The 23,139-nt window shown below is 34.8% G+C and overlaps 1 protein-coding gene across 5 annotated transcripts in view; it reads left to right on the top strand.

Annotated features, from left to right (window-relative positions):
- The window catches only part of DCUN1D1 (defective in cullin neddylation 1 domain containing 1), a 35,959-nt gene extending 13,233 nt beyond the window's left edge, over positions 1 to 22,726 (top strand). For all 5 annotated transcript variants that reach the window (XM_038583480.1, XM_038583478.1, XM_038583481.1 and 2 more), the window contains exons 2-7: positions 3,223 to 3,439; positions 4,894 to 5,062; positions 7,304 to 7,434; positions 17,035 to 17,117; positions 17,362 to 17,458; positions 18,970 to 22,726. In XM_038583480.1, the coding sequence (XP_038439408.1) occupies positions 3,265 to 3,439; positions 4,894 to 5,062; positions 7,304 to 7,434; positions 17,035 to 17,117; positions 17,362 to 17,458; positions 18,970 to 19,049 (735 nt within the window). In that variant the 5' untranslated portion in view covers positions 3,223 to 3,264 and the 3' untranslated portion in view covers positions 19,050 to 22,726. The remainder of the gene's footprint in view (positions 1 to 3,222; positions 3,440 to 4,893; positions 5,063 to 7,303; positions 7,435 to 17,034; positions 17,118 to 17,361; positions 17,459 to 18,969) is intronic.
- Positions 22,727 to 23,139: the final 413 nt, after the last annotated feature.

Raw genomic sequence — 23,139 nt, 5'->3', positions numbered from 1 at the left:
TTGTCTAGCCTTATTTAATGATTTATTTAGTTTCTTTTAAATAAATCTTAATGTGAATGACATATACTTATTTGAGTGCTGAATCATTGTAGTTGTCACATGTTTTTGCTCTTAGGAAGATCCCCACTGCGTTTGTAGTAGAAATAGAGAAGATCCATCTGTTTTTGTCTTCTACTTTAGTTTTCTATCCACCCTCTCATCCCCTATAAAATAATTTTTTTGCTGGCTAGATACCTTTTTCTCTTCCTTAAGTTGATAGAAATTTAAACTTTTGATGCCATAGTCTCAAAATCAGAGTGTTAGAGGTCTCCTAGAGACTTGGAGAAGGGGCAGCCCTATGTAGTACACTCCAGCTTTATTCTAGTACAGCCTTGGAGACTACAGAACTGAGTCCATCCAACCTAGTAGGAGAACACATGGTGAAGATTGATTCTAGGCATAGAGAGCTGACAGAAAAATGGTTAAGAGTGCATTGTAAGTACAAGAAGGGGAGGGTACTTAACAGGAATGGGATTGGGTATTACTTCTTGGCCTAGCAGGAACCCATCCTATCAGTTCTGTGCCAGGTTTCACTCATGAGCCTTTATGGTGTTGGAAGCTGAACAGCTGCAGCCCTTTTCCTTAAAATATATTGGTATTGTGCTGTATATTGTAAACTTTAACCAGTTAAAATGGTTTAATTTACATATACATAGACATTATTTATTACATATGCCTTTTTTTTCCCAAATAAGATATGGAGTTAAGTAATTCATTTGTATAATTTTGTTACTAGTTTCTGTGGATAAGATGATTTTTTATCTTTGCTCCCCAGTTTTCTCATATCTGGCACTGTGACAGGAAGTTATTGTAGAGTGAACCGTTCTTTTGGCTTGCAGAAGTGACTTAAGCTATATTTTTCCTTCCTCTTTTCAACAAAAATGATTCAAATTTCAGGGAACAGAGCACTGGATTTAATACTGAATGATGAAACCCCCAAATAATCCTGATTGTTTTTCTGCCTCTAACTTTTGAGAGAATGGGAAAAAGTTAATACAAAGCAGTTAATTCAGGCTTAATTAAAAACTAATTTCCGGGATGTGGCCTGTAGTTGGTATACTTCCAGATTAATCTCCCAGCGCTTTGTACAATATTATACAGTGGTCACTAGTGATCATAATGACCATCAGATACTTCTCTGTTCTTCAAAGAAAAGTTAAAAGTGTATGTCAGTAGACGGTATCTCTCAAGGGAAAAAGGTATACTAATTTTAAAAATAGTATTTAATAATAAAAGTTAAAATCAAAGTGGCTTCCTTTCAGTGAAACAGTATAAGTCCAGTGTCTTCCTTGGCATTTGATTTCATTGTGGCTTTGTTGCAGTTGAATAGTAAATCTCGAGATAGTTTTCAAAAAGGAAGAATCCTAGACATCTGAGAGATGTGTTGTAGAACGTGGCGTGAGTTATCTGATATCCAGAGGTGGTACAGTTATTAGTGAAGTAACATGAGGTTAGTGAATTTGTGGCTTCTGAATTTTTTAAAAAAAGATTTTATTTACTATTAATGAGAGGCACAGACAGAAGCAGAGACATGGGCAGAGGGAGGAGCAGGCTCCTTGTGGGGAGCCTGATGCGGGATTCAATCCTGGGACCTCCAGACCCCGGGACTCCGGGATCACGTACTGGGCCGAAGGCAGACACTCAACCACTGAGCCATCCAGGTGCTCCTGTATTTCCTGAATTTTAATGTAGAACAGAGGTTGAGATTTTCATCTGTAACCCTAAACAATAACATATTTACAGAGAGAGAAGTGTGACTGACAAATCAGACTCCAGGGCATAAACATTTTTCATATCGTAGGAGATAGGGTTGGTTCTCATATTTGATTTTGCATATTCTTATTTTTACTCTGTAATAGGTGGAAATATTTATATCTTTGGTAGTCTTTTTCTTGAAAATTTCAAAAGGCTTATAAATATGTACAGCACGCAGTGTGGTTTATGGAAAGATTACTAAGACTCAGATTCATGAGATTTTTCTGTTCTTGTCCCATTTCTACTTATAATAACCTGGGTGATTTTCAAACAAATTCCTTAACTTTCTGGGTCTCTTCTCATCTGTATAATCAGGGGATTGAGGTTTATGATTTGTCAGTGTGGGCTAGATCAAAGATGTTGGGGTTCTCAGTTGTGTTGCTTAATCCACAGAACTGTTTCCATCTGTTAATAATGTGTGCCCTGCTCATGTGCTTTTTTCCCCTCACAGTAGTAGCTCAGCAAGAACCCAAGTACTTTGCTGAGAGACGGTGCTAGGACTTGGTGGGGAGAAGAATAATAGTGGGGATACTAGAATTGCACAGGAGACCAGGTTGGGTGGGAAGAAAGGGAGAAGAACATGGTTCCGGATACTGGGAGAGTGGCGGGCCTAGTTGTCCTGCTTTATTTTGCACAGAGTTCAGGTCAGATGAGAAATGAATCGGTGTCAACATAAGGCAAATGAAGAGGTTATTAAAGCAGAAGGCTGTTTGGAGAGAGCCTCTGCTAGGCTCTGGCCAAGGGAAAGAGGTGATTCAGGGGAAAGAAAGAAGAATTCTTCTATTAAGTATTACCTTCATTGGAAGGATCCAGGGTACTTGTTCATATTGCATTGTTTTCTATTTGAGTGCAAATATGAGGAAATTCTTGGTTCCTGAACACCACCAGGAGAAATGTAGGGTACTCCTATTTCATTTCTTTTTTACATTTGGTAAAAATAGCAAAAAAACAAGGGGGTGGAGTTGGGAGAATTGTACCCTATCCTTTATAATGGGTTTTAGAACTGCAACTAACACCTGTTAATCTCACTGTTCCTCCCAGGTCATCGACTGTTCTGGCTGGTAGATAATGTCACTGCTTCCCCACCACTCCTTATGCATCCCTTGAGAGCTTTGTGCTTGGTCAAGGTTTTGAGAGTAGCTGTACTTCCCTTCCTAGAATCTTGATATATGCGCTGATGATCATCTTTTAGGAGAAATTCAGGGTGGTTGAATTTCCTTTACCTTCGAATTTCTTCTGTAAAATAATACCGAGTTTTGTGTTTTACATTAAAAAAAATTCTTTCTGATTAATAGAAAAATAAATATTAAAATATTTTAATATTTTATGAGAAAAAGTATTGTTAAGAATGATTAGTTAGCCATGTAGAAATACTTAGTCATCTGTGATTTTTATGTAGAGTTTCAATTTATTTTCTGGTTTCAATAGAACAAGTTGAAATCATCACAGAAGGATAAAGTTCGTCAGTTTATGATCTTCACACAATCTAGTGAAAAAACAGCAGTAAGTTGTCTGTCTCAAAATGACTGGAAGTTAGATGTTGCAACAGACAATTTTTTCCAAAATCCTGAACTTTATATACGAGAGAGTGTAAAAGGATCGTTGGACAGGAAGAAGTTAGAACAACTATACAATAGATACAAAGGTGAGTGCTTGTGACTTTAAATATTTTGAACCAAGTTTTCCAGTTACATGCTTCTTATGAGAAATCAGGCATACATAGAACATAAATTGGGCGAATGTGCCTAGGAGTGCTCTGTAGATCTTAGAATTACTTCAGGAGATCTGAGAGAAATTATTTTTCCTCTTTTCACTAAAATTTCTTCTTAGCCTCTTTATTTCTTCCTCCCTTATCCTCCCCCCCCCCCTTTTTTTCTTTTTAAAGATTTTACTTATTTATTCATAGAGACAGAGAGAGAGGCAGAGACACAGGCAGAGGGAGAAGCAGGCTCCATGCAAGGAGTCTGACATGGGACTCGATCCCGGGTCTCCAGGATCATGCCTTGGGCTGATGGTGGCGCTAAACCGCTGAGCCACCTGGGCTGCCCTCCTCCCCCTTTTTTCATGTGCCATGCCAATTTTAGAATAGTGACTGAGGACCTCGATTTTTCCCCTCATTTTTATAAAGCCTGCATAATAATTTTAACAACTTTTAAAGAACTGTGAAGTAACACTCTAAAAAAGTTAAACAACATATTATAGCTAAATACAGAAGAAGTTAATAGTTTCTCCCTCTTTATTCTCCTGGGGGAACCAGTATTTAATAGCCCGGGTTGGATCCTTCCATATCTTTTATGTTTACGCAGAAATACATATACACATTTTCTTTCAAATCCTTCTTAAAGTGGGATTACATTTTTTGCTTAACTAATGCCCAAAAGGCAAAAGATGCACACATTTTTTATTCCTAGAGATGTTAGCAAATCACTTAAAATAGCGTGCTCTATGAGTGGCTCTTTCTCCTGTATTTGTCATTACTTTAGATTTTTGCCTTCTACTGAGGGGGGGGCACTTGATGGGATGAGCACTGGGTGTTATGCTATATGTTGGCAAATTGAACTCCAATAAAAAGAAATTAAAAAATAAATAAAACAAAATTTTTGCCTTCTGATGAGTAAATATTGATAGTTGGGTGTTTTCTTTAATTTGAACAGCAGATGCTTATATTGAGATTGGGATTAAATTGTAGAATTATAGTTTTTCTGATATTAAGGAATGATTGCCATTGTAAAATGAATTTTGCTGTAAGAAAACAACTTCTGTACATATGTTTAGGAAAAAATCCTTTTCTGTGTAGGAGTATCTGATTTTTGGAGTGTAAATTAGTTTGGGACATTTTTCACATGAATAAATAAAACTTAAAAATCAAGTGCCCACCTCCCCCCTATATCCTCCTGTTCATCTTAAGAATGCTATTTCAGGGATAAAGTGGCTTTAAATATTACAGTGGGAAAACATCTGTTAGAGTAGTATTATTTCATATCTCTGATCTATTGTGACCATTTTTTTAAATGGAATATAGAGCATTACCTTTTCCAGTTTTAGACATAGCATAATAAAGTATGGCACTAATTTAATATTGCTCTGTTATTTTTAAAGATCCTCAAGATGAAAATAAAATTGGAATAGATGGTATACAGCAGTTTTGTGATGACCTGGCACTCGATCCAGCCAGCATTAGTGTGTTGATCATTGCGTGGAAGTTCAGAGCAGCAACACAGTGCGAGTTCTCCAAGCAGGAGTTCATGGACGGTATGACAGAGTTAGGGTGAGTATATAATTACCCCTGGAAATTAGATACATTACTATGAGAGTTAACTGTGGAATTGAATTGTGTTATGAATTTTTAAATACCAGTTTTTAAATTTACCTGCCTACAAATATTGGTATAAATAAAAATGGGCTAGTATGCGAGCTCCTTCCCATGTTATACAGTTTCCTGGGTTTGTCAAGATATCTCTGTAGTTTGGCCTATTCCATTTGCATTATACTTTTATCATTTGTCTCTGAGGGAGGTTCATTAGTATTAAAATAAATTACTATGCTTTAATATTTAACATGGATAAGTGAAATGATCAAGCTTTAATTTATTTCTTAATGTGAGGCTGGGAACTTTGAATTTATAAATAAACTCCTAGAATATAAAATCCTGGGAGTTACTAATCACTTTCTGCTCCACTTATACCTTGACCAGCTGATGAGCTAAATGTCTTAAAAAGTTAAAAAGTCGTGGATAGAGATGTACCTATGGCGTCTAGTTGTCCATAGTTAATGAGGATGTGAAAAAGTATTTGGTTTATGGATAGGTAATGGGTTGCTGCCCTTTGTTTTTAGTGAGTGACTAGTAATAATAGCTAACATTTGTTGAACATTCATTTTATTTCAGGAGCTGTGCTAAATAAATAAGTATTTTCACCTATGCAACTTTGTGAGCAAAGTAGTGTTTATACTCATTTTAGAGACGAGGAAAGTGAGGTACAGAGAAATTACAGAATTAGGTAAGATTAGAGCCAGGATTTGAACCCAGGCATTCTGATCCTTGAGCCTGAGGGTCATTGTAATCAGAGTCCAGAAAAGACAGAAAAACCATGTGAGTAATTTGAACAGGGAAAATTTTAAAGATCAAAATGTGTAAAAGAGGTAATAAAAAAGAGGTGTAACAGAAGTGGTAGTTGCAGGAAGCTTCCCTCACCCTTACGGTGGAGGTAAGTGAGCAAGGAAGGAACCTAGGAAAGAAAAATCTCTGCAAGGTTGAGATTCAGGAGCTCAGAGGAGAGGGTGTGTGGCTGCTGCAGGAACACGGTGCCTGTGATGTTTGCTTTGCCTGCCACTCTGGTAGAGGAGAAACTGGCTAGAGGCCACTTGCTGCGGAGCCATGTGAGTTGCCACCATTGGTGAACACTCCCGGGAGCTCCCAGCACACTGAAACCCTTGCTCCGCAGAAAACAAACTAGGATAGGCTAAGTGACTTCTTCCTCTTCCAGCCTTTCATCGCCCTCTGTTGGTAGGACCTAACAGTGAGCCAGGCTGGTAAGAAAAACAAAGCCTCATGATTGGTAGTTGACTGCGGATAGTCCCAAAGTAGGGCAAAGAAGGGTAGGTTTAAAGCTGAGGAGCAATAAATTAATAACTGGCCTAGACACTGTGTTCTGCCTCCCAAGCTAGTCCTATCCAGAACTTGCTGGGATTTTCTGTACTAGGACAGGCTCCATTAGAACTTGCTTGTTTTTCATTTGAAACTGAATTCATATAAAATATAATGAACTTACAAATCAAAAGTTTACTCTGCAAACTAATGAGCTGGAAGGTGTTTTGAAGAACACAGAAGGGGAATAAAAACAGCAGTGATTAGAAGAAAAATGGAATGACTGGTTTGTGGAATCTATAAAAAAATAGAATATTTCTGCCTTCTGGGTATTATGTGGAAAGTAAGATGGGTACATAGACCCTTTCAAGTCCTTGGAAGTTGAAGGCTTTGCAAATGTAAAAAACGCTTAACACTGATATGATAAGCAGTTGGGAGATGGTAGGGGGCTCAGCTGATATTTATTATTATACTTAGTATAACATCACCTTATTAAAGGGTTGCTTCCTCACCTAAGCAAGGCACTATGTTTTCGCTTAGTTTGGGAGCTAGACATGTAACTTGTTACCAGATAAGGAGTATCTATCACTATTTAAACTAGTGATTGTTATGGTGATTACTGTACATTCTATTTACTGTAGCTGACTTCTACAATTTGGGTGTGTTGATAGTCCAATGAATTACATAATTAAAAGTAATAGCTCATTTCTTTTAAAAATGGTAATTCTGACATTCAATCACTCCAGACCTTTTCTTCCTCCAGCTAACCCCATACTTGTTTATGTAATATAAAAAGATGAAATTTCAACTAACTGATTTTTTTAACAGTTCTATGGAATAAATATAAGCTGTCATAGGAATAAATAAGTCCTTAATTTATAGTGAAAAGGTTTATCTTTTATAAACTTTAATTTTACAATGTAGATGTGACAGCATAGAAAAACTAAAGGCCCAGATACCCAAGATGGAACAGGAATTGAAAGAACCAGGACGATTTAAGGATTTTTACCAGTTTACTTTTAATTTTGCAAAGAATCCAGGACAAAAAGGATTAGGTAAGAATTTTTAAAAATTATATTTGGTGTTTTAGATATATTAAAATACATTGATAGTGTGTCACTTTTGTAATGGAAAGTTTTGTGTTTTGAACATGGAGTCATCATGAAAATACCAGTTACTGAAAAACCATGAGAAACCATGAACTTCTAGTTAATCAGAAAATATTATGCACATTGAATGATAAACTTATCCTGGGTACCATATCTGAACTACTAATCTTTTTTTTAAGAACTACAATACATAAAATAAATACTTGTTAAAATTCCACTGACATACATTATGTACATATATTTACTTGTGTATATTTCTATATTTATTATCTAGAAGATATTGTAGGCTCCTAGGACCATAGTTTTTTCACCACAGATCTATAGAAATAGCATTGTAAGATTTACAAGTCATAGAATGTCAAAGAAATCTATCTTTTTGGTATGATTTTTTGGAAGCTATAAGAAAGAATAAAAGTAATGATTATTATTTATAATCTTATGCAGAAATCCTATCTGTAATCTTCCACTGTTAACAGTTTAGATCAGTCAATTTGTGCTGTATGTAATATTCATACACTTGCTTTAGGGATAGCAGGGGGTGGGGGTTGGAAGTAAAAGCTACAGTGTAATTTACAGTTTACCTAGAGAGATTTGATGATAGCAGGTAATACACAATAGTAAACCTTTGTGAGGGTTTTAGATGAAGAGAGAAATGAGTAAAAGCAGGAATGGTTGGGAAATGCTTCCTGGGCAAGGTGGGATATGAACTAAAGAATATGGTATTTGACTATACAAGGTGCTCAAGAGGATAGAATGAATATCCAAAACTTCAGAAATAAGCCTCGTTTCTTTGTAAAAGAGAGAAAACATTGATGTAATTTTAGTGGAATTGCTTATTTGGAGATTAAGTTGGTGAGACATAGTAAGGCTTGACAATCACAGGTTTCTTTTAAAAACAGGACAGAAAGTTTTAAATTAGAATTTGTGGGCAGTAGGGATGCACTGAAGATTTCGATGGTGATATCTTCATTTAATGTGTGCTTGAAGTGTGCCTGGCAGTGTGCTAAGTGCATAAACTGCTTCATCTCATGTTTAATAGTTTTATGAGTTACTCATTCTTTCATTTAATAAGTCATCACCTGCCATGTGCCAAATACATAGTAATAGAGTGCTAGTCATTTTTCTATCCTGATTTTGCAGATGAGGAAACCTTCTTGCCTACAGGAAGGTTAAATAACTTACCCAACGATGGAAGTGAGTGTGTTTTTGATTTTGAAGATCCGCTAGTTGGAGAGGCTAACAGGGGCCTCTTGCACTAATCCTTTTTATATTTTAAATTAGAGGGGAAAAGGCATTAAGAAAAGGATTATATGAATGGGGATTAGACCGAGAAAGTGGTTGAAATCTAGTGAGGAAGGGATAAATGTACATTTGTATTGAAGATTTGGCCTAAAGAGTGACTGAAAGTGGTTGAATTGATTGAAGATATACAAAATATCTGTAAAGCAAAATTCCAAATAATGAAGCCTCCTTTTCAACTGATTCTTCAGTTTCGATTGGATTTTTCTTCTTGGAGTAAAATTACTCATTTTGTAGGCAAAATAAGCTGGGATGGATGATATGTAGAGTTAGTTTCTCTACTATATCTGTGGCCATCAGTTAGCTGGGCTATTTTTTTCCTAATTTCCTCCTTCCTTTCCACAAATAAAAACTGATTAAAATTTTTGACTATGTATGTGTACATTAAAATTATTTTTGTTGTGTTTAGAAATGTAGTATAATATTTTGATAAGATTAAACAAAATGTTATGAATATAAAATGTTGATTTAAATGGGCTGAATCTATTTCTTTAGTTATATCCCTATCCCTTATTGAAGCACAAAACTAAAAATATTTTGGGGTGAATATATAGTTTTGATATTGAATCTTAGTCCTTATATGTGGTGAAAATAAAGCAAAATTAAAATTTTATTAGATAATTGGATATATTAACATGATAGTAAATTGGAATTTTGGATTATAGAGAAACTTGCAAAAAAAGATTGTACAGACTTAGATTTAAAAATTTATTTTATTGTCTAATAAATACTGAACTTAATAATTGTAATATAGTTTAATGGGTATAGAGTTTCTGTTTTGCAGGATGAAAAAAAGAGTTCTAGAAATTGGTTGCACAACAGTGTGAATGTACCTAATAATAACTGAACTGTACAATTAAAAATGGTTAAGATGATAAATTTTGTGTATTTAACCACAGTTTTGAAATTGTTTAAAAAAAAAAAAAAACTTTTCTAAAACAAACAAAAAAAAAACCTTATAGAATGCACATCCCAGAGTGAGCCCTAATGTAAAATATGGGCTTCAGTTAATAATAGTAGTATATTCATATTGGCTCATCAGTTGTAAGAAACATACCACACTAAAGCAAGATGTTAAAAATAGTGGAAACAGAGCAGGGGGGGTGGGGGGGTTGTACATGTGGGGAGGTATACGGGAACTGTCTGTACTTTCTGCTCAATTTTTCTGTAAGGCTAAAACTAAAAAAAAATCTTAATTTAGAAAAGAAAAAAGCATAATAGGAAGACAAATCCTAGTTTCTCCCTTTGTTTTGCATTGGTGTTGGGTGTCAGGAAATGTAATGACTTGCTTAGTTGAAGAACTTAATTAAAAAGAAAACCGTTTTCTTGACAGCCTTTCTAAGGGCTCACAGGGCTCTTAAATTACAGTATTTGGCAGAGAGGAATTAGAAGATCAGAGGAGAGAAGGTGAGGCCCAAAACAAATTGGCAGAGCGACAGTGACAGCACTGTGGTTTATTTATAAATAGCTCTGCTAGTTATAATGAGAGCTAGTGTTTTCCATATTTTCTCATTTTCTATAACCCGATTTCCTTTGACAACAGGATAGGGTGCTTGCACTATCACCGTCTGCTTCAGGCACCTGGCATTTCTGATAGTCTTCTGAGTCTTAAATTTGAAAGGAATTTTTCGTTAAGTTGTCTAACCTGTCCAAAGTAGCATCCGTAGCTGGTGCTCATTTAGTTTCTACTTTTGAACATACAGGGATTGAACACACATTGTTGTAGGAAGCGGTCCATTCTTGTCACAGGATACTCCTACTTCTTATCACACACTTCTTCCTTATGAAGTGAACATCTCTGTCTTTGTAACTTCTGCTGCTCTTATTTGTCCACCACCGCAGCACGGAAGAAGTCTAACCATTTAGAGAGTGCTGTCACTTCCCCCTTTCTCCTTTGTTTTCCAGGTCAGCATTCCCATTATTTTAACTATTCTTCATTTGAGAAGACCTTTCTTACTCCTATTACTCTCTCCTCCCAGGCACGTTTCCAATTTCTCAGATTCTCTCAAAATAGAGCTCTTAAAGCTGAACATAATTCTCCAGAAGGAGGCTGTTTAATGTAGAACACCAGGAGTCTGTTATTTTTTGTAAGACTGTTCATTCTGTTTGGTCAAAAATTATATTTGTTCTGTAGCAACCATGTCATTTTTAGGACCATGCCAAACTTTGATTAGACTAAAGTTCATAAGTTATTTTCTTGTGAACTGTGGTTCAGCTAGAATCATACCTGTGCAGTGATTTTTTAAATGTTAAGATTATTTAAACATTTATTTTAATATTTAAAAATAATTTTAGAGTTATTTTTTTATTTTTTTATTTTTTATTTTTTTAGAGAGTGTTTTTAAAATGCATTTTCACCTGTGTAATCCCATTTGACTCTTGTAACAACCCTTTGAGCTAAGTAAAAAACCTATTATCCTCTTTGTTGTAAAGATGGAAAAATTTGTGATTAGAGAGGCTGACTTACTAAGGTCACATAACTTTTCGAGTTGGGAGAACCTGGGACTCAGTCTCAGATCTTCTGACCCAACAATCTTTGTGTTTTATATATATATTTTATATATTATATATATATATAATTGTGCAAACTAGATGTTTCTAAGTAAATGAAGACATTGTGAATAGGAATATTAATCACCATTCCATCCTCCCTAGTGAGTTGGCAACATTTTGTTTCCCTTAAGGACAGTATTTGAATCCAGTGTCAGTTCATTTCCATGTTCATTCAGCACTCAATTCATCACCTTTTATGAAATCCCACATCGCCCTTGTTAATTTTGTTTGACACTGGGATTGCCTCACATTTTCAATTTTACTATAAGGGCATAAGAATTCATTCTGTAAGTATCTCAGTTTTAGGCAATGTTGTTATTTGCTAGTCTCTTTTTCTCTATATTATCCTTCTACTTATTCTAACTGTTGTTGCCACTTGTTACCTTATTGTTGAATTTTGTCTCTTTTCCAATACTGCTTCAGAATGTATAATAATTTTTAAAATTGTTAATAATAACAATGATAGTAAGGACTCATATTATTTACCGGCCATTGTTCTAAATGTTCTATGTCTATTAACTTGTTTAATCTTTACAGCAACCATGTGAGAATAGGTACTGTTATCTTTATTTTATTTATTTAGTATTTTTTTTTATTGGAGTTAGATTTGCCAACATATAGTGTAACACCCAGTGCTCATCCCGTCAAGTGCCCCCCCTCAGTGCCCGTCACCCAGTCACCCCATCCCCCCGCCCACCTCCCTTTCCCCACTACCCCTTGTTCATTTCCCAGAGTTAGGTGTTTCTCATGTTCTGTCTCCCTCTCTGATATTTTGTTATTGTTATTTTAAATTGAATTATAGAGAGGTGAACTCACTTACCCAAGTTTCCTTAACTAGTGGTAGAATTGGAATTTAAGAGTCCAACCTTTTGAACGACTTCTCTCTAGCTAGACTCTTCTCTTTGTCACTCAGACATTTCTTTCTAAAGGGCAATTTTTCCTATGTTTGTGGTAATTGACATTCTATCCCTATACAATCTTAGGCATTTCAAACTTTTTTTAAAATTATTTATTTATTTATTTATTTATTTATTTATTTATTTCAGAGAGAGAACATGCATGGGCATATGAGTGATTGGAGTGGTGAGAGGGGTGGACAGAGAGGTGCAGAGGTAGAGAATCTCAAGCAGACTTCTTGTTGAGTGCAGAGCCTGAGGTGAGGCTCAATTTCAGGACCCTGAGATTATGACCTGAACCAAAACCAAGAGTCTGATCTGTAACAAGCAGAGTCACCCAGGTGCCCCTGCATTTCAACTCTTAATTATAACTTAGTAAGTCTTTTTGACTATTCCTCTTTCATTCAAAAATATTTATTGACTCCTTACTCTGTGAGCATGAAGTCAGTAGCATCTTAAGTCTGTCTGGGTGAGTTTGCAACGGTTTTCTTCACAAATATTAATTTTTGAGCCTTGAGGAATAAGTATGTTTTCAAGGCCAAAAAAAAGAAAAAAAAAAGAAGAAGAAGAAGAAGCCATCTCTAAGGTGTAAAGATTAGTAAGTTCAATTGCTCAGAGGTGAGAGACATAGCACCTTTGAGGAACTGTAAGTTAATTTAACCAGAAGTGTAGATTTTATCAGAAGGCAGTAGGAAGATCATTGCAGAACAAAATAAATTTTTTTTGAGATTTTATTTGATAGAGAGTGAGTGAGCACAAGCAAGGTGAGTGGTAGAGGGAGAAGGAGACTTCCTTTAGAGCAGAGGAAGATCATTGCAGAACAAAATAAATTTTTTTTGAGATTTTATTTGATAGAGAGTGAGTGAGCACAAGCAAGGTGAGTGGTAGAGGGAGAAGGAGACTTCCTTTAGACTTCCAGTGTGGGGCTCCATTCTGGGATTCTGGAATCATGATCTGAGCTGAAGGCAAATGTATAACTGACTGAGCCACCCAGGTGCCCCTAAAAAAGTTTCTTTTTAATAGACTTTATTTTTTGAGCTGTTTTAGGTTTACAGCAAAATTGAGTAGAAGGTACAGACAGATTTTCCTTGTACCCTCTGCTTCTACACATACATAGCTCCTTCCATTATCAACATCTCTCACCAGAGTGGTACATTTTGTACTGTTGTACCTATATTGATACATCATTATCACCCAAAGTTTAAGTTTACATTAGGGTTCACTCTTGGTGTTGTATATCCTGTGGGTTTGAGCAAATGTAATAATGACATGTATCCATCATTATAGCATTATACAGAGAATTTTCAGTGCCCTAAAAGTCCTCTGCTTTGCCTATTAATCCTTTCCTCCCTCCTAACCCCTGGCTAACTGCTGATCCTTTTACTGTCCATAGTTTTCCTTTTCCAGAATTAGCCTTTTCAGACTGGTTTTCTTTCACTTGGTAGTATTAATATGCATTTGTTTTCCTGCATGTCTTTTCATGGCTTCATAGCTCATTTTACCACTGAATATTCCTTCATCTGGATGTACCACAGTTCATATAATCTCTTTACTTACTAAAGGGCATCTTGGTTGCTTCTAAATTTTAGCAATTATGGATAAAGCTGCTGTAAATATTCATGTGCAGGTTTTTGTGTGGATGTAAGTTTTGAGTTCATTTGGGTAAATACCAAGGAATGTGATTGCTGAATCATATGGTAAGAGTATGTTTAGTTTTGTAAGAAACTGCCAAACTGTCTTCCAAAGTAGATATACTATTTTGCATTCCCACCAGCAGTGAATGAGAGTTCCTGTTGCTTCACATCCTCGCCAGCATTTGGTGTTGTCAGTGTTTTGGATTTTGGCCATTTCAAAAGGTGTGTAGTGGAATCTCATTGTTTTAATCATTGAAGAATTTTAACATGAAGTGACACCAAATTTATAAATGCCTGAAAGGTCCATAAGAAAGCATTGTGGTTCTTAAAAAGGCGTGGAGTCAGAACTAGAGGAAGAGTGATTGGTTATGAAGCTGTTGCAGTGATTTAGCTAGACATGAAGAGGACTCTAGCATTGGTCCTGACGGTAGGGATGGAGAGAGATTTAAAGGTACTTAGAAGCCAAAATGAAAGCACTTCGACTGAAAGTGTGTGATGAGGGAGAAAGGAGTTTCTCTATCAATTCTGAACGCCTTTAGGGGACATTTGGAAATGTATGGGGGTGTTTTTTTGATTGTCATAATGACTAAGGGTTTCTTCTGGTATTAGATGGGTGCTAAATGTCCTGCCGTGCATAGGTGGCATTCTTCACAACGCACAATGGTGTTTCATTGAGAAACACTGTAGGATGAGGACATTGAGAGAAGGAATGCGAGTCTGTAGAGAAAGATAATGAGTTCAGTTTGAGTTCTGTTGAATTGGAGCTGTTTATGGATACCCAGTTGAAGTTGTCCTTAGGCAATTAGATACATGAATTTAGAACATAGAGATAAAGGATTCAGATTTAGGAGTTGTTGAAGACAGTTGAGCGTATGATGTGAAAAAAGGTAAGGGTTTGAAAAAATCTGCAGGGAGTAGAAATGGTTATTGCTGACATACAGTATCACAGAATACCAACATCAAATGGATGAATGGAGGAAGGGGAGCCAGTTAGAAAACCAGAGACAACAGAGGAAAATAATAGAGTGTTATCAATTAAAGCTGAAAGAAGTGACAGTTCCATCTAGGAGGTGTATTCAGTTTTGTCCAAGATGGCAGAGAGCCAGGTAAATTAAGGACATCAAAGTATTCATTTGGCAACCAAAATTAAGGACATAAAAAGTATTTATTTGGCAGAGATTACTTTCAGTAGAGTGACAGAGGTACACGCTAGTTTATAAAATTAAAAGAGTGTGTGGGAGGTGAGGAAATGGGGCAATACATGTAGGTTACAAAAAAATTCTCTTCTTTTACAACCTAAACCTTCAACCATCATACACATATACTTCCACCCTTGTCAGATTCTTTTAGTGTATCAGCTGACAAATGGGCATTTATAGGTGTCTCCTGGTTTGTAGTTATTTGAATATCTCTGTTGTTTCTTATTTTGTGAAAATTAATTGAAAAGGAAGAAAATGCTAGCACTAGTAATAAGCTTATTCTCATAAATTTAATACACTTAAAATGAAGAAGGAAGTCAGTAAGCATGCTAATAACAGCCACTGTCCTGTGCTGAGCCAGACAATTAATATGTTTAGTTGGTAAAGAACAAAATTAACCTGGAAGGAATATTAGCTATAGAGCCTTCAGGATCACAAGCTTAAGAAGATATTATGTTAGAAGTTGGTGTCATATTTCTAGTTTTCTTAAAATCTGGGGATCTGAATTTGACTTTTAGACTTGCTTTCAGGAGCATATTATGTATGAAAGTAGAAGACTCCGTGTACTGTTTCAAGATTATCTGTGAAGGGAAAGAGAAAGAGGGTAGCTAGTTAAGGGGATAAGAGATCCAAGAAAGTTTTTTTTTAAGATAAGTGCTGTAACCTGAGCATATTCCTTCATGAAAGGGCAAAAGCCGGAAGACAGTGCAGAGTTGAAGATGTAGGGAGAGAGGAAAACTAATTAGTAGACAAGATTCCTTGAAGAGGCAGGATGGTATTGAATTGAGAACAGTGGTGTTAGGCTTATCTTTGCATAGGAGAAAAAAGTGACATCTTTTCCACTGAGTTTGAAGGAAGACATAATGATGGATTTGAAGGTAAGTAGTGCATTTGCACATGGAATGTAGGAAGTTCATTCATTCATCAGTTTGTGAATGCGTACTGCGTTTGCTAGTTTGGGGACATGCAGTTCCTATCCTTGAAGAGGTGAAGGTCCAGTGAAGAAGGGGGATTTTCTGCCTTATGGCCTGTATATTATTCTTTGAGGTACAATGTGAGTCTTTTTGGAGTCTTTCCTAGTCTGAGGATTCTTCAGGTTATCAGGAGTGGTTTGGAGATTGTATCTAAAAGGACTTTTAAGTTACTTGGGATACAATTTTTCCTAACCTGGAGATGGATATTTACTCATAAAAGCTTGGTACTTTCTTAACTAGTTTAGTTCCTTGAAAGAGATCATAGTTCTTTCTTTCTGTCATGACAGGTATTGTACTCTGTCACGTAGCAATATGGCTTCACTCTGCTCCAAACCCAGTTAAATAGCCCTTTTACATCATCATCACACTTTTCCAAAAGCAAATCTTAGTTGATGAATATTAATTTTTAAATCAGTATTCCTAGTAACTCTGAAATTGGGATCATTCTTTGTGGAATGCAGTCCTTTGCATTACAATCTACCTTTGCATTACATTGGTGGTTCTCAACCAGGGCCTGTTTTGCCTCCCCAGGGTAGCTTTGGCAACGTCTGGAGACAATTTTGTTTTTCACCACTGGGGGTAGCATGGAGTTGTGGATAGAGGCCAGGGATGCTGCTAATGTCATAAAATACAGGACAGTCTTCCACAAGGAGAAATTATTTGGCTCCAAAGTCAAAAGTGCTGAGGTTGAGAAATGCTGATGTAAATTAACATTTTAATACTGATCATCTACTCAAGTATCCTTCTCTACATTATCTAACGTAGGCTTCAGAAACCCCCTGTGAGGTAAGTGTATTCTTCTTGCCCTGAAGGTGAGGCAGGCAGGATACAAACATTGGTCTTACCTGTACACGAAAATTTTACGACACAAGTAGTCAAAAAGTTTTTAATTTAATTTTTTTAGGGCTATCTTTGGTCTTACCTGGTTTTTTTTTTGCAGGGATAAATATTCATGGAATTTGAAATACATAATTTATTTTTAATATTACAGATCTAGAAATGGCCATTGCCTACTGGAATTTAGTGCTTAATGGAAGATTTAAATTCTTAGACTTATGGAATAAATTTTTGTTGGTAAGTTCATGTTTTCTGCAGCTCTATCTTTTCTCTACATTTTTACTTTGAAGATAAATTAACATTTTTTAAAGCATGACTAACTCATCTTAGAGTATGTAGTGGACATAAGACGAGAAATTTGATTACTAGATTTCATTACGCAAGTTGTTTTGCATTCTTGGGTTTAGTATCATTTGGGCTGATGTGTTGAAACTCTTTTTAGTGATTTGAATGTTTTTTGCTTGTTTTTTTTAAAAAATAGGAACATCATAAACGATCAATACCAAAAGATACTTGGAATCTTCTTTTAGACTTCAGTACAATGATTGCAGATGACATGTCTAATTATGATGAAGAAGGTAATGAAAGTTTTTGTCTTACCAATTGTGTTTTTGTTTTTACTTCTTTCATACGCTCTTGAACTTCTTGTCTACTTCTGCTTTTCTTGGAGTTGGATTTCTGTCTTCTGACCTTTTATTTGTGCTCTTCTGATGTATAAAATGCCTTCATCCTCTTTACCAGTCTATATTATTTTTTTCTCTAAATACCAACGCAGTGAATCTTGTCTTCCAAAAAGGCATGAATGATAGTTTTTTTTTTTTTAAGATTTTATTTATTTATTCATGAGAGAGAGAGAGAGAGAGAGAGAGAGAGAGGCAGAAACACAGGCAGAGGGAGAAGCAGGCTCCATGCAGGGAGCCCGACATGAGACTTGATCCCCAGTCTCCAGGATCACACCCTGGGCTGAAGGCGGTGCTACACCACTGAGCCACTGGGGCTGCCCTGAATAATAGTTTTTATCCATGTTTTAGATTTTCAGTTTACTCATTACTCTTTTTAATGTACTTTGTATTTTTTACTGTTATATCTGTTTGTCTTGTCTATGAACTTGATTGTAAACTCAAGTTTAGTGACTGTCAAGTTTGAAATGTACTTCAGCTGCCTACTGATCAGTAAATGATCACCAATTGAATTCTTTTCTGATATTTTTTCATGTATGTAAAAAGATATTACCATCCACCAGGACCTGTGCTTTTATTTTTTTTAAAATTGGCAGTGATTTACATTGATTTACTCACACATCCTTACCTAGCCCCGCTGGAGAATTAGCAGGATGCATTTTTGAGATTGTTGAATAGAGAGGTACTCTTTGAAAAATCTCCAGTGACCTTGGCCTCCTTAAAAGTGTCCTGGAACTGTTTAACCAGAGATATTATTTTTTTCCCTCTGTTTTCATTATGATGTACAGTCTTCACTAACAAGTGAGAAATCTTTAATCCTGTATATGATTGATGATAATTGTGCTTTCTGTTAGGTCTTATACAAAACTGGAGAACTTCCTAATTTGGAAGTTGGCATGTGGATGTGTAGAGGCATGCATATATGCAATTTAAAATCATTTAGTAATTTATTATCATGAAATAGGATTTGATACTTGCTGTTGATTTCTCCTGTTAAGTTTGCCACAGAATGCCTAGAAACTTTTTTCCTCCTACATAACTATGCTGTCAGTGCTGGCCATGTGCCCTTACAGCATGGCTATTTATTAGGCTACCTACCGGTTCAGTGGCCTTCGTGAAAAAAAAAAACCATGATATTATTGATTGATTACCAGAAGAGTTGTTATTTTTATTCAGAGGATAATCAAGTTTTGGAATAATAGAGCAAGGACAATACAAAGCATATTTTAGGTAGAAACTCTAAAAAGCTAGAATTTTAAAAGTCTTATCAGTGGGAATATTTATAATGATATACTTTAACTGTTATGGGGAAGGTATTTTAAAAAGTAAAGGCTTTTCTTTATAATGTCAGGTTTATTTCTGCTTTTCTTCGCTTCCTTGTTCCCATACTTTTTTTTTTTTCCCCCTAGGAGCATGGCCTGTTCTTATTGATGACTTTGTGGAATTTGCACGCCCTCAAATTGCTGGGACAAAAAGTACAACAGTGTAGCACTAAAGGAACCTTCTAGAATGTACATAGTCTGTACAATAAATACAACGGAAAATTGCACAGTCAATTTCTGCTGGCTGGACTGAACTGAAGATCAATCCTCACAATTCAGACTGAGGGTTGTGTCAAAACTTTAAGGATACATCTTGGACCATATCGTATTTCATTCTTCTAATGGTGGTTTGGGCTTGTCTTCTAGTCTGGGCCGCTCTAAACATTTATAATTCCAACATTGTGGATTTCATCTTATATCTGTGGACCATCCTAGTTTATTCTCCCATAAGTCGTAGAAGCTTTATGGTGATTATTTTGAGGTTTCCATTCTTGCATAAAGCACAATGCTGTCTTCATCAGAAAACAGTTTGGCATAAGAATTAAACATATGAACATCACAAACAATTTATAAAAACTTCTTAAATATATGCTTTGGGCTAGTTGCAAAGACTATGCTGATAGCACTTCCAATGAGAGTGATATATTTAAAGTGTACCGGATCTGGAATGGTGTTTTGGTTTGGGGGATTTTTTTTTTTTCCTGGCAAATCACATGTATTGTTGATGTGAGTAGAGTAACTGATGTCAAAATAACCAACGTGAAAATTTTTTAGGATAACTTGGTGTGCCTACCTGAAAAATATATTGTGTTTCAGACCCTCGATTTCAAAAGGTTCCACAGAACTAGTCTGCACTTATCTTACCCATGTTTATATATAGTTGTCTTACAGGGAGCTTTTATTTAGAAAATGCATAATGTTAGATTCTACTCCTATCTACATTATGCACTACATAATTGGATTTCATTATGATTTTCAAATGCTTATATGCCTGTCGAATAAGTTAAACTATTTAATTTGTTTTGAATGTTTTAGACTGCTACACAATACAATATTCTAAATTTAGGCATGAGGGTTTATTTTTGTTTTGTTTTTTGTTTTTGTCAGCACACTATGGAACACAAATGAAATTCTCTTAATTTATAAGAAGATAGTAGGAATTAAATTTTGAAAATGGTCATGATGAGCCATGAAGTTCAATCCTTATAGGTACTGCATTCATACAAATAGTCCATTTTTGATGACTTCTTATTTTGTTGAAATTGCTTTAACTGCTAATCACTGTGGTTGCCAAATACTTCAGGAGCAAAAATTTTCAAGCAAGCATGTACTTGATGCAAAATACCAATCTGGCTTTTATTTTTGTAAATTATTTAGTTTCTTCACCTTGTTTGTTTCGTTTAAATTAGCTCAGTTTTCACATCAAAGCAGAATTCTATCTTGTATGTATTTTTTTCATTACAAGACCCATGAACTGCTTTCATGCTGAAAATGCCTCATTTCTCTTTAAACTTCCTGACACGTGAAGAGTTTACTGCTTTCTTAAACATTTCTGTAAGGCAAGTAAAAAAAAAAATGTAAAATTTCATACATTGGATGACTTTGGTGTTTAGCAGGACAAGATTTTGCTTTGTATATGCAAGCAACTCTCTAAGGTCCTGTGTTAAAATTATCAAAGGAGTGTACTTCAGAATAGTAGTATGTTTTATGTAGATGTGGAAATGATTTTAAGAAACAATGACATCTTATAACTACTTTTTATTTACGTAATTTCTGAAATTGAGCTTACCCCATAGATACTATATTAATATTCCAATCATAACTTTAACTCAAGAATATAATTCTACCAAAAGAATATTTTGAAAATTTCTATTCAGGTTACTGGAATTGGTTATTTTAAAAAAGAAAAAGAAAAGAATCCTGCTGCTTTCAGTATTTCCTGATTTCATATTTGTAAATATAAAGAGGAACTTCAATTATGAAAAATTTAAAAAGATATATATATATGTACTATTTTGTTTTTTGTCTTGAAGATTTTGAGTTATGGTATTGTTTTCGGATTGATTAATTCGAGTATGCTGTGTTTTAAAATGAGATCCCATTAGCTTTTTTTTTTTGTTTTTTTTGTTTTTTTCAATATAAATGGTTTTTCTTAGAAGTCTGATATTGGTTCATGGCTTAGTGCCTTTGGGTTTACAGACTTTTCCTTTTAAATGCAAGACCTTTTTCAACAAAATAGTGTTTGTCATCATTTTGGTACTAAACATTTATAATTACTGTGTAATTATAAACAAAAAATACATAAAGCTTTGAATATAATTATGTAGCATAAAAGTTAAGGTTGTTCACTCTATGACGGCATCTTAGAATTAAACAATACTATTACTAGGGCTGAAAAGAGAAGACTGGTTTAATGTGGTGTGATTATTTTGAGGATAAATGTCTGGTTACAGGGAATATTTTATACTAAAAAAATACGCATATGGCCATGTATGTGTGTGAGTGTGTCTGTGAGATTGACAGGTTGGAAGAGACATACATGTTCACACACACACACACACACACACGCACACACACACACACAACTTGAAATGCTTTAATTCATTAGTGTTTCAGTCTTCATTTTGGTCAACTCCCCAGGCTGATTCTTTGTTTTAAATTGAACCACAGGTACAATTTTCTTTTTGCCAAATGTCAATACAGGTACACATTTTAAAATGTAATGCTTTTTAATAGTAAAGTGTATAAAATTAGAAGTGCCCACATATAAAAAGACTTGAGATCAAGATTCTCTTTAGTGACTATCATCTGCATATCTCTGTAAGTTCAATTGTGCTTCTTACAATCCCTGTCATATTACCAACAGAGGCAATAAAAGCTTCAGTGAAATTGCCATGACTAAATCATTTCACATATTATTTCAGTGTAATATTTTCAAAGACTAAAATATACCTTAAACTTTTCCAGGAAGAATAATTATTCATGGAAAGAGCATTGTAATGGCAAGTTTTGGGAAGAAAAGACATGCCAAGTCTTGTTTACTACGTTTTTAAAATGTTTACAACTATACTGGGCTGCTTTATTTAATTAACAGTACTGTAGTTGTGTAATATGGCATTATAAGTGTGTGTTCTTCATTAGACTTTTAAAAAGTTTTAATGAGCGAAAGTAAAATAACATGGGAAATTTTTTATATAATACCCTTACTGGGGAATTTTATTTAAGCAAGGTTATACTATTTTTTTTTCCTCAGAAAGATTTAAGCGAATGAAGTGTTCATCTATTTTTTATTTGATGATAATCAAGGAATTTGAGTAGTTGTAGCTAGTTTAATGTGCACTTTGCTTAGATTTTTAAAAACATGTTAAGACTACGTATTGTAAAACTTCTGTAATTTTACATATGAATGGCAGAAGAAAGTTACACCTAATGAAAGAATTTTGGAATGAAAAAGGAAAGTGGTGCTGGGGAAATATATTAGAGTTCACAAAGTATGCCTTTGTAAACCTGAGTCAACTTTTAGCAAGAATTAATTTATATAGTTCTAAATGTTAAGTTGTATATTTAATAGAAAATAATTATTTGGCACCTCAGCAGTTTTCTTTAAATGTTACTTTATAATACTTTTAACAATATGATTTATATTGAATACATAGATGTTTTGATAAAATTTTATCAAATTTGATTATGTAATGATAAAATGTTTTTAAAATGTGAACTATTTAACTAATATCTTAAAACTGAGGACACAATACCTGAATTGTGATTTCTACATAATGTGATAATTAGGGTTCAAATTATGGCTCATCATTTAATTGATTATAAACGAGTATATTTTAAACTATTTACTTGCCTCCATTTTTACAGTCATATAGCAATAATTTCTACTTTTATTTTATAGAAATGTGGTGAAGTTATATATCATGATATCTTTACCTTTGATTTCTGAGGGGAAGGGGTCTATATTTTGTAGTTAATATAAACTTGAAAATTCTTAATAGTGCAAATCCCCTTTTCCAGGTTTATCCATCCTTATTTGTGGCCATTTTGGTTGAATATTTGCTTGATTTGTATCTGTTTCTGGAGGCAGGTAGTGCTGGTTTTTTAAAAAAATCATAATACAGATACATAAATGATTTTACCAGAGTATTCTTGCCATCTTATTTTCTTTTACTGCCTTCTGGGTAATTGGCATTTCCTGCTGACCAACTTACTCATTTAACCACTTTCCACTAGGCTCAATGTTCTGTGTTAATG

Source organism: Canis lupus, chromosome 34 (genome assembly GCF_011100685.1).
Source record: "Canis lupus familiaris isolate Mischka breed German Shepherd chromosome 34, alternate assembly UU_Cfam_GSD_1.0, whole genome shotgun sequence".
Taxonomy (NCBI): Eukaryota; Metazoa; Chordata; class Mammalia; order Carnivora; family Canidae; genus Canis; species Canis lupus.
Note: the sequence above shows the minus strand (reverse complement) of the source record. Positions and strands in the feature narration are given on the sequence as shown.